We start from the raw sequence: 12140 nt of genomic DNA, 5'->3' as shown, positions 1-12140 counted from the left end.
TATAATATTAATATTTAACTATTAAAACATAAACACGACGACTGAGAAGTAACGAGTCAATAATACAGCGGATACAAGATCTTAATTTATAGCACCTTAAGAGTGTAAGAGAGAAAAGGCACTTAAGTGCATTGATAAAGGATTAAAAAGTCTACGTTATAGCGACGATTATATCACATTTAAGTGATAAAAGTCAATTCTTAAGATGCCAATGAAATCTTTACAAGACCTTTTCTAAAACTTAACGATTAATAAAATAAGTATCGCATTATATCGTTACTTATGCTCTAAATGTATATAGTAAAACCTTATCAACAGGAAAGCCTAATGCACAGTACTTACTTGGAAGATAGTCTTCTCCCTTTCAAACGCTTCAGCCGAGTCAACTTCCCGCACAATGCTGTCCATGGTCTTGTCCACGTGGTCCATCCACTTTTCCATTTCCCTAAACTTCTCTCTATATGCATCCCATTTAGCTGGTATTCTTTGTAACTGTTGTCTGAAGTTCTCAACTCTATGGACCGTTGATTCCCATTCCTGTTCACACTTCCTTAAAGCTTCTTCTAATGTTTTGTCCTCGGTTTGATGGGTGTAACTAACTGAAATCTTTTTAAGATTCTGTAAACATTGTTCGACTTGCATGATTTTTCCTTGGTTGCGGAAATACTCTTCGTTTCGAATCAGAATGCCATCAGCGTCGTCACTTTGGTTGTAGGCCTGAAAAAGTTTGATTATAATAGTATATAGTTATATTTACTAACATGTTTCTTAAGCGTATTTATTTTAAATCATTTTACTATCTTTAGACATGTTACAATTTTGTTTTTTTAAACTTACTTGTTCTTCATAAACGATCTCTTTTTCGATATCCTTGATGCAGTGGTGGAAAACTGCTTCATCTAATCTGAACTCCAAGCGCATGAGATGCGGTGGTGCTTTGTCGAGGAGCTCCTTCCATCTTCGCTGTAATTCTTCTACCGTTTGAACAATTTTCGGTCGGTCTTCTTCGTTCACAAGCTGAATTAGGAATTATATATTAATTCCATACTATCTTATCAATCACCGAGACATGATCTTAATTTAAATATCGGCAAATCAACTTACCTCAATTAACTCTCTTCCAGATCGGACAAGTTCAGATACGGCCCTCTCATCAGCTCCTTGGAAGAATCTTTTATGGAAGTCCACGGCCTGCTTGGAGTCCACACGGTTATCCGCAAGCAAAGATTCGGCCCTCGACGCCCATTCTTCGACCGCTCTCTTCTTCGTTTCAAACTCGTCCCAGGCTCGCACAAGACGTTGCAACTCCGCTTCTTTTTTGGTGGCTTCAGATGATACGTGAGCGAATCTGGTGGAGAATTATATATAAGGTATTAACTTACTGATATTTTTTATATTTTCAATATATTTTATATTTTCAATCTATTTTTTTTTTTCAAAGAACTTGACACTAGCGATATATATATCACTAGTGTCAAGTTTACAACACTTCCATTAGCAGGGCGTCATTTTAAAACTGTTAAAACTGAACGTTTACGTCTTTTTGTCTAAAATAACACACAACGATTGTAAGACATTACAATATGCATTGTTTTATCGATTTGCAAACAAGCTAATTTTCCACTCACCGCTCATTGAGGTCTCGCATAAGTCGTAGTTGGTCGCTGACGTCAGCACTGCGGTCGGCGTCGGCGGCGCGCACGATGTTCTGGAACACCTTGTTTTTGCTCTCCAGCATCGAGCGGTAGTACGTGGTGCGAGAAAAGAAGCTGCGGTGCACCTCGTAACGTTCCTCAATGACCTCGCTGTAACGAAAGCATTGTATGTACTCAGAATATTCGAATCATTATTTGTTATATTTTTTTGTAATTTCAGAAATGGTCACGATAAAATACGATGGTAAATAAGTTCAGCATCGAATTATCTTACCGCCTGGTCTCGGTGGTAGTCCGCAGCGTCTCCTCGGCTCGGTCGAGCCACTGTCCGATCTCCCGCTGGCCGCTCTCGAGCGACTCGTGCTGCACCAGCAGCTGCCGGTACTGGTGCAGTTTGACGGGCACACTGGCTCGCACGCGTACTAGAGATTCTTTCTGTTGCTTCAGCTTTGTCATATTTGCTTCCACCTCATCACGGGGTAGTTCCGCGATCGCATTTTGGAAGGTTCTAAAAGTATTATTATTCAGGTATTTTAGCCGGCATTGTTTTTTGTGTTGGTAAAGTAAAAAATCTAACCTAAATTCTAATTTGACTAACCTGCTAATAGATTTGAATAATTCTTCGTGCTGCTCAATTTCAGAATTAAGGTGCAGTAACTGATCGATGTACGCTTGTATGTCGGCGGTGGTTGCACGTGGTTGCCGAGACAGCAAGTTGTCGGCACCCATCAACCAAGCGTCCAGATTCTGCATTCCTTGAGCCAGCTCTCGTCTATGACGGAGAGCATCCCCACCGCGGACATAGCTTAAAAAAATAAGAAAACATAAGTATTGAATTGTTTTGTTTTGTTGTTTTGAATTAAAATGCAGTTGCTAGTCTCACCGTTCAGCTTCTTCCCAAACGCGTTCCCAACGTTCAGTGATTTCTACGTATTTCCTCTTAATCTCTGTTGTTATTTCTTCTGAGCAGGTTGCTGCTAAAAAGCCAGCAGCGTCTCCTAATAATTGATGTTTCTCCTTCCAAACAGTCAGGTCTTGGAAGAATTCTAATCTTTCATCTTCAGAGACCCTCAGCATATGCTGGGCTCGATCTAACCACTGTGTAAACTGGTCTGATAATGTCGTCCACCTTTCCCAGTGAGCAATAACTTCCTCTAAGACACTTCGGGCACATCTTACATCGGACGCCACTCTTCTCCAATTTTCGGATACTTCTCTTAAAAAGGCATCGATTTCTTTCGCCTCCGTTCTGTCTACTTCACAAACTCTTTTATATTCTTCCGCCACTTGCTTTATATCAATATAAGCCCTATCGAATTCTTGGAAAATTTTATTTTTTGTTACAAAGTTATCGTAATCTTCTAATAAGGCACGAACGTGATCGATGCGGCCGTATTTTCCCGTCCACGCAGCTAACTTGGCCTTAGTCAGCTCAGTGAAGGCTACAATACAGCACTTGTGTTCCAAGTACTTTAACCTGGCCTTTCTTTGTGGAGCTCTGCGATCGACTGCATGCAAACGATCTTTCATGTCCTGCAATCTTTCAGCTGGGATGCTCGCTGCATCAGGAGATCTTAGGGCTGCCTCGAATCTGTCAATAATTTCTGGCAGGTCTGTGAAGAACGAAGTATGTTCTTCCAACTTTTCACTAATGATGGCTGCGGTTCTATCGTCTAGAGATGTGGGTATTTCATCGAAATAGAGCAAATATTCAGCTCTTGCTAGCCACTCTCCAACCACGCGGAAATCTCCGGGAAGGTCTGAATCTAGAAGCCAAAGCCATTTGCGATGCAGTCTCTCTAACTCGATCCACAGCGCCACGAGTTCCCTCCAGGATTTAGGGGCGATGGCGACTAAGCTTTGTGTGTACATGAGTTTTTCTAATTTTTGATAGATGGGCTCTCTGGCGAGGCGTTCGTTTTCGGCACGGACATAGTCCTCGTAGTGTCGCGAGAGTGTCCTGCTGTCGTACTGCCGCTGCACGACAGACACACGTTCCGTGAGCCAACTTCTCAGCATTTCGTATTCCTCTTGCACTGCCGCGACTGCGTCTGGACCAGTCGTCTATAGAGCAAATCAAATTAATTGGTAACCATTAATCGTAGCATTCATGCAATTTAAAATCGTTTAATATCAATTATAAGATTTGTTCTAAAATCTGCAATATGTATGTTTTTAATATATTTATTTCTGTAACATTTTATCTTTATTCGATTAAAATAATACATGTCAAGAATAATATAAATCCTGATTTAAATAAACATTATTAAGATTTATCACATTAATTAAATGCTAAATTGATAAGTAATATATTTCCAAATCTCAATGTATGAAAATAGAAATCCTATATGCATAAAATATTAACCTTGCTTTGTTATTATTTAATGTGATTTTATTTCACTAAAGCAATTTAAAATAAAACCAAATGCATTTATAAACTCTTTCTAATAATTTTAAATACTCATTAATACTATCCATCCTAAAATTTGACTCGTTTACTAGAAAAAGAAATATATTTTTTTTACCTTAGGTTCAGGGTATTTATGCAGGAACTGTGCCACATACGTCATGATTGACCTCTCATCCGGTTTATCCACATCCACGTCCTCTGCGTCCAGCAGTCTCGCGATGCCCAACGCAGTCTCGGCCACGTCAAACGCGTGCTCCAGACGTTGTCTGTTTGTCTTCCTCTTCATCTCCGCAAGGTTGATGAGGTTAGCCTTGATAGCGTCAATGATAGCGAGGAACGCGATACCGTCACGCCATGAAGGACCAAAGTCTGTAACTTGGATGTTGGAGTCCCTAGGATAAGAGATTTGTGAATTATATTAGTGATGGATACATTAATTTAACAATATTTTTATTGTACAACTTAGAAAAAATTCAAAAAAAAACAAGGTATAATGTAAAGTATGCAAGTACTGCCCTGTCACTTACAGTAACCTCTTCAAGGCAAACTCTATTAAGGATGATACTATATACAGATTTTATGTCTTATAGTGCTTTTAACGTTATATAAAAAAATATATATACTTTAATCAAGCATTGCCAAGAATTTTATTTTACCACTACCATTGGTTTGACGTGTGTGAAATTACCATAATATTTTTTTTAAACACGACGGTAGTTTTATAGACAGAACGATATATAATCGAATAATATGTGCCAGTATAGCCACAGACACAAGGGACATAACATTATATTTCCCAAAATTGGTGGCGCGTTGGCGATTTAAGGGATGGTTAATATTTCCTACAGCGCAAATATCTACAGGCTACGGTTATTAGCTATCCATTTACCCTTACAAAATAAAATTAAATGTCTAGTACATCTGTAGGTGAAAAAAACAAAATATTATACTATAAAAGTATAGAAATGCAATGAAAATATTTTATCCAATATCACATTATTCACTGGATTACTTGTATAAAAAGCTGAAAAGTTGTCAAAAAGTAAAATTTCAGTATAAAGCCTGACGATTCATAAGTCTCTTATGTATAAAAATACCAAAATCAACATAGCAATTCAATAAAAATAAAAAATTTAAATAAATATACCTATAAATCTAACGCAAGATTCATAACCAAGTAATACTACGTATCTACAATTTTATATCATATTCGTTAAAAATTCACCATGACAACTTTATGCAAGATGATACTGAACAGGACTATCAAGTATAAGCTGTAAGACTCACTAACCAGATTGGAACTTGGTGTTAACAGGCCAATGATCCCTGTTTATATTTTACTTAATACATGATATTATCTTACCGTGGAACTTGTATTCTATATTAGCATTGGAAGATGGTAATATGATAAGCAAAGTTGAACTATTATGTTAAATCATGTTCAAGTTGTGTTAAGCCGACTTCAAAAGAGAAGGGATATATTAATTTGGCTTTTTTGTGGGAATGTTTATTTCATAGATGGATTTAAAAATTTTGAGTCCTTTTTACATAAGAAAAAGTGGAGGAATCAAACGTAAGAAAACTTTATACAATTTCGTCCTGCGTCAGAACTCTTTCGGATGATCCGAACAGCTTTACATGCTTTTCGAGGCACGAGGAAGACAGACAACAATACCAAATATATAGAAACATGTACAAACATCAGAAACATCTGCTGTGAAGCTGACTATACACTAACAACTTCCAGGCTCTGGGTTGCTACTGAGAATCGATATAAAAAACTCAATAACTTTTTATTGGCCCGACCTGGGGTTTGATCCTTGATCTCTTGATTTGGGACATTATATCTAGCCACTATACCAACATAGCAGTCAAAATTTTGTATTATAACTGTAACAACCTTCTTACTTACTTTGGTAAAGCGTTCGCAACCCATTGCAATAGTGTTTTCTTTGCACCCTGTTTCCATCTGTCTTCGGCCCTGTGCGTGGGCGTCGCTGCCCCAGACTCCTGTGACATGACGGACGCACAACGCGACCCGCCGAGGTATTCAAGTGCTCGGCTGTTTTCTTCGATCTGTGATGTAGACATAATAAAACCCTATAGCTACTGAACGGGACATGAAAAATTCTTGAACAGATCCGGTTTTAGTTATTTTTAGACAAATAAACTATAATAAAAACAGATAAAAAGTTAAATATAAAATAAACATATAGTACGAAATAAAATAAGTACAATCAATTAGATATGACTTCGAACTTAAACACCATGTATGCAATATAGTGCTAATAACTATTTCATAAATTAATCGCGTAATGTAACAGCTTGTAAATCCCACTGCTGGACAAAGACTGAATTATAAACACAAATTAAGCACATAACAAATGAAGATTCTCATTCCTAACACTTGGCCTTCTCGCCTAAAATGTTCAAACGTTTGCCTACCTGTAAGAACTTTTAAAGGGAATGTTCTCCTTAAGGAGATAGGAGACTTGACCAGCCGTGGGACATTCACAGGCTTTTTATTTTACTCATTACCTTGTTAAATGTATACAATAAATAAAAAATAAAAATCTCATTCTAGAAGCTTGCGTTCCACCCACCTTTGGTCCTCTTTCCTGTGGGTCCAATATATTGAGCGAAGCTTGCGCAAACAAAATATATTCAAGCCAATTAAAATGAGAATACATCGATAACAAAGGGAATACTGATTATATATGTTAAGAGGCAGGCAAATGGATCGAGGTTTAAAAGCAAAATGAGAATAGAAGATTAAAAAAATAGTAGAATCCACATGAATCCAGTTGGATTACACTAAGAAAAAAATTATCCTCCCTAGCGTCATTTGCAAAATAGAAGGACAATTTAATAAGTGAAAAAGTCTGCAATATACATATAACCAAAACACTTTGCTATTGAAATATTGCCAGGAGTTCAATGACCCGCTTAAATGTTAAAAATATGCATTTAGTTTTTAAACTAACAATATTGTTTAGACGATGATTAAAAAAACAATGTTGTGTCTTTTCCTTTTATATCAAATCAATGATGATAGAAAGAGAGCAATCAGTGTTTAACTAAATCCGCTAAGCAACGTTAAGGGCATTCATTATTTTGATTTATCCTCATTTAAACTGGCTAACAATTAGTGCATACAATCGTGATATTAAAACCTTTTCTTCTAATTTATTTTATAACTAAGTCCGTCTAAATATGTAAGTTTGGTGTAAAACAATTACTACTTTGTATTAATAATATTTAAAATTGGATGGTAATATTGCAAAGTGGAATCGAAGTGCTTGTTTACCTATCAAACAGTGTAGAAAGTTAGATTTCCTTTAAAATATTATAAGATTTAGTTTTTTAGTAATCAATATGCACTTAAGCAATATGATATATATACTATTGCAAAATACTATTGGTATCTATAAACGACTTTCCGACTCATATGTGTAAAGAAATATGGATATTAGATTTATATTACCAAACAAGTCTTCTTTTAAATTTTTTGTCTTATTTTAGGTCTAATTCAAAGATCCGAGTGTGTGTTATTAATCTACATCGAATGGCTTTTGTGTGGGTAGATCTCAATCATTACCTGGAAGTATAGGATGATGGTCCAAATGAGACCCAGCACGACGGCGGGTCTTCCATCTACAAGGTCAGCTGCATTTATGTTCACCAACTTAATGCGCTTGCCCGCAAGGAAGCGGAGCGCGGTATTCGCGTTTGATAAGAAGTGAGGACGTCGTAGGACACGACCACGTTCCATTGGCTGTTGGAAAATATTTGATTTACTATATCATATTAATAATACGAAAAATTAACACATTTTATATCGGCAATATCGTTTTGGGTACAACACCATATTTGCCATTCATTCATATTTTATAAATTTGGTTCGTCGTGCATAAACGAACATATTTCTTTTCTAGACGGTTTATAGCTATTATTTGCTATTGCAAATATTTATTTTATTAATTGTATAACACTGAATATGCATTAAAATAATATTTGTTTTTATTTATTTAAATACGCAACATTGTATTGTACAAATATCGCTCAAGATTTATTCCTAACGCTATTACTTATTATGTCATGATAACGTCAAAGCATGGAGTTTTCACACTGACAAAATCAAATACTGAATAAATCCATTTCCATTTCTCGAATGTCTCTCTTGTATTCAAAGCACGTTGTAGCATATATCATAAATCTTATCTAGCATTACTCGAGAAATGTTTGAAGTCAATACAAGCATCCAGCAATCATCGAACCGCGCCATTCACTGTCAAGTGGCTGACGGAGATGGGACCGAAATATTTATGGCTATATGCCAAGATGGAAGCATCCTTAAGGTTTCGTGATAAAACAAACGAATGAAACAAAAGTGCACTGTGTTTAAACTAAACTTTTAATATAATTATTAATTTGTTTCAAAACTATCTACCCGTTCTGGCTTGGCTAGGGTAGTATAAGAATCTACAAAAAAAAACGTTTATATAATTCAGATGGCGCACACCAATAAAGTAATAGTCGGCAATTATCAACTATTCAACAATTATCGTCATAATTTCAGCCAATTTACACGAAACCTTAATGAATTATACACCTAAATCTTCCTCATGGATCACTTCGGCCATTGCTGGTAACCGTATGAAAATCCGTTCAGTGGTTTTTGAGTTTATCGCGTTCAGACAGACAGACACAGCAGGGAAATTTTGTTTTACAATACGTAGTGATGTGTCTGTTACAGTTGGCAGAAATAAGGCCGAATAATATTATACGTTGTCACTCATATGATTTCATAGCATTGGCTACATAATGACAGTTCGACCTCATGTAAGGAACTCAATTATAATTTTGCCTATACTTAAGCTTAGAACTTGAACCATAAATATATATGTTATGAGTCTTACCAATTTCTCGCCAGACAATACTTCAAGTAGAGCCAGGAGCTTTGTGCCGTCTCGTAGGTCGTAAATCAGGTCGTCGATCCGCATGGGAGGTATGCGCTGTAAGTTTAAGATTAATAAACATCTTTCCAATACAAATAAATCAATACTAGCCATTGACATCAAATTTCCTGACATGGAATCTAAATTCATGATGTGTATATAAACACAGGTCACTAGTGATAAATATATTCAAACAACGATCAGTTTTGTTAACGGATAGTAGAATTGTCTACGAAATGTAATTCAAAAGCGTCCCTATAACAAAATAATAAGCGGTAATAATAATAAACTAAACACTAATAAAATAAATGAAAAGAGTACAAATACTATTTGACGATAAAATATATGATAAATGGGTGGGTAGTGGGTACCCAGACGGGCTTATACAAAGTACACCCAAACTAACTAAATAAAAATATATACGGATCAAAGAAAAAAAAACAGTTTTCGAAAAGGAAATAACTCTAATTTTCATCACAATATCTTAACAAGTTGTTTATGGGGTAATTTGTCCAACGGGATTTATAAGCGAAAACAGCTTTAATAAAGCGCTTTCCCGAGAAGCAAGGTCAAAGGTCAAATCCAGCTCCCGATTGTGCTTTTGTTACATCGACCCTCGCTTTATTCTTACATAGTGTGCCGGAAAGACCATCTAAAGAGTAAACGTAGTTCATTTAGATAATAACCGTTAAGTAAATCTCGTTTATAATACTGTTATATTCAGCAATATTATACGTAATCCTAATCGAAGGTCGTGGGTTTAATTCCGTGCAAAGACCAATGTGCTTCTGTTTGCTTAATTTGTATTTAATAATATTTATATTGTGCTTGACGGAAAACGTCATAAGGAAATTCTACCACATGTGTGCAAAACTTGTTACTTTACTTGTTCTTAATAGGAGGAGACTTTTACCCAGCGAAACACAACAATACCAAGCCCTGTTGTTTGGCGGTAGAATTTATGAGAAGTGGATATTACCTACCCACGGGCACAAAGCCCTAGCACCAAGTAATGAACATGAATATTTACCTTTGATAAGTGCGAATTAATCCAATTAACGAATGTCTTCTTTTGTACTCTTTCCTGTTCATCTGAAACAATAAAAAAAATATATGTAAACATTGTAACAAGTTAAAGATTTTTAATGACATGTGAGAGTTGATATAAAAGCTACAAAATCTTAACATATCTTGACGCTCGACTCAAACATCAATTAACTATTTATTCGTAGCATAATTTACTCAACTCAGTTTTGAGAAAAAAATGGTTAGTGACAGTTTTTGTGAATATTTTGATACCCCTCATTTATTAACTCTTTTCTTACACGTACCGCCAATTATTCTCGGGGATTTTCACACGAAGTTTTTTTTTTATATCCTGGGACATTATTCACGCACGGCCATCTGATCACAAACTAAGCTTGTAATATGGAAACCAGACAACTGATATACTACATTTAGTACTTTTATTTTGTAAATACATACTTATATAGATAATTACACCCAGACTCAGGACAAACAGACATGTTCATGCACACAAATGTCTATCCTGGGTGGGAATCGAACCCACAACCTTTGGCGTGAAAGGCAAGTATTTACCAATCACGCCAACTGGTCCGTCGTTAAAGTTATAATAAGTGGTTATTTTTTCCCCAACGGTAACAGTCATTACATAAGTTCCAATCTTTAAATTATTGAAATGATGATATAACTCAACTAATTAATTCAATTAGGGAGCATATTCAAATCTTATGTAAAATAAATTGTAACCATTTAAAATTAGCCATAATCGTGATATCTATTGTTTTCATTCATGATCTTAATTTAAAAAAAATTTACGATTAAAAACTCGATGTTAATTTCTTTAGCAAACAGTTGCATTTACAACCTATTTAATTGTTTTATTTAAAGAGGTTTAATGGTAATAATTATTATATAAGATTTCAGAACGTATTTCATATTCTACAACAGATTCAATAATACAATAACAATATTCTAAATGTGTTATCGTATTTTTTTAGATTCAATGTCTTTTTTATTTTCACCACATTTAGAAGATATATATTCAAAAATAGATAAAATAAACATTAAAATATTTAATGTTCTTGTTTTCATGCGATTACATCGCTAAATAAAACGATGTCGTCAGGCACTTGCATTGCACGAGAAAGTGTGAATCATGATGCTAGCTGCCAAGTTCAGTGCACCGATTATGCGTTTATGCTATTGTATTGGTTTATTCTGCCAAATATCGCATGTGAGCGCTTGAATGGCTTGATAACTTCTATTTCTAGTTTATGAGTTCATGCACTTCCGATGCTATGAAGTAGTCGTCAAAATAAAGCTTACATCATAGAGATAAGTTATAAAGATCGCGACCTTGATAGGTTATGAAAACAAATAATTCTGCCAATGACGGTTATAGAATTGTCTCACTTTGCAGTATAGAAACTTTGTGTTGTGTCATCATTGACATACTGACTAATGAATAAAATGACGCCATGTAATCAAAACGATAATTTAAAGAAAAAAAAATTTGCTACTTGTTATCGTCGTAGGCTTTGCGCGCGTTTTGGGGTTAGGGGAGGTATCTACTCTCACATCCTTAATTGAAGTTCAAGCTTCATACCAATTTCATCAAAATCGGTTCATAGTTTAGACGTGAAAGTTTAATGGACAGACAAAGTTACTTTCGCATTTATAACTGATAAAAATAAAAGTTACCTAAATAAAGATCGTGTATCAATAATAATAAATAATCATTCGTCTTAATTTTACATCAACGATTTATGATGGCGTTTTGGCATTTCATGAAAGTACACAAAAACGTCGATTAAGTTCAACGGGAACGTCAGTTCAGTGCATGCTATGGTTCCTGAAAGCCACACGCAGGTGGTACCGACTGGTACGGGCAACGACCGATCTGTGCTTTTGAATAAAACGACCCGAGCCTGGTTGGTTTACGTGATTTTTTGCGTAGTGTTCAACGGTTTTCCAAATCAAAATATACTTTCTCAAGTCTCTTGTGTAAGCTATGTAATTTAAAGAAAGGTATACTGTACATAAATATGCTTTTGATTTGACTATTTTTATTAAAATGTAAGAAAATCAACAAGA

At 35.4% G+C, this 12140-nt stretch overlaps 1 protein-coding gene across 1 annotated transcript in view; it reads right to left on the bottom strand.

Moving 5' to 3' along the window:
- The window catches only part of LOC126771436 (muscle-specific protein 300 kDa-like), a 139476-nt gene that overhangs the window by 95229 nt on the left and 32107 nt on the right, over positions 1-12140 (bottom strand). The window contains exons 2-13 of the mRNA XM_050491308.1: positions 10054-10115; positions 8985-9080; positions 7664-7840; positions 5978-6141; positions 4181-4457; positions 2539-3719; positions 2254-2460; positions 1930-2163; positions 1629-1805; positions 1105-1348; positions 838-1017; positions 343-717 (exon numbers count right to left, since the gene is read on the bottom strand). Of these exons, the coding sequence (XP_050347265.1) occupies positions 343-717; positions 838-1017; positions 1105-1348; positions 1629-1805; positions 1930-2163; positions 2254-2460; positions 2539-3719; positions 4181-4457; positions 5978-6141; positions 7664-7840; positions 8985-9080; positions 10054-10115 (3374 nt within the window). The remainder of the gene's footprint in view (positions 1-342; positions 718-837; positions 1018-1104; positions 1349-1628; positions 1806-1929; positions 2164-2253; positions 2461-2538; positions 3720-4180; positions 4458-5977; positions 6142-7663; positions 7841-8984; positions 9081-10053; positions 10116-12140) is intronic.

This window comes from Nymphalis io, chromosome 10 (genome assembly GCF_905147045.1).
Source record: "Nymphalis io chromosome 10, ilAglIoxx1.1, whole genome shotgun sequence".
Lineage (NCBI taxonomy): Eukaryota > Metazoa > Arthropoda > Insecta > Lepidoptera > Nymphalidae > Nymphalis > Nymphalis io.
Note: the sequence above shows the minus strand (reverse complement) of the source record. Positions and strands in the feature narration are given on the sequence as shown.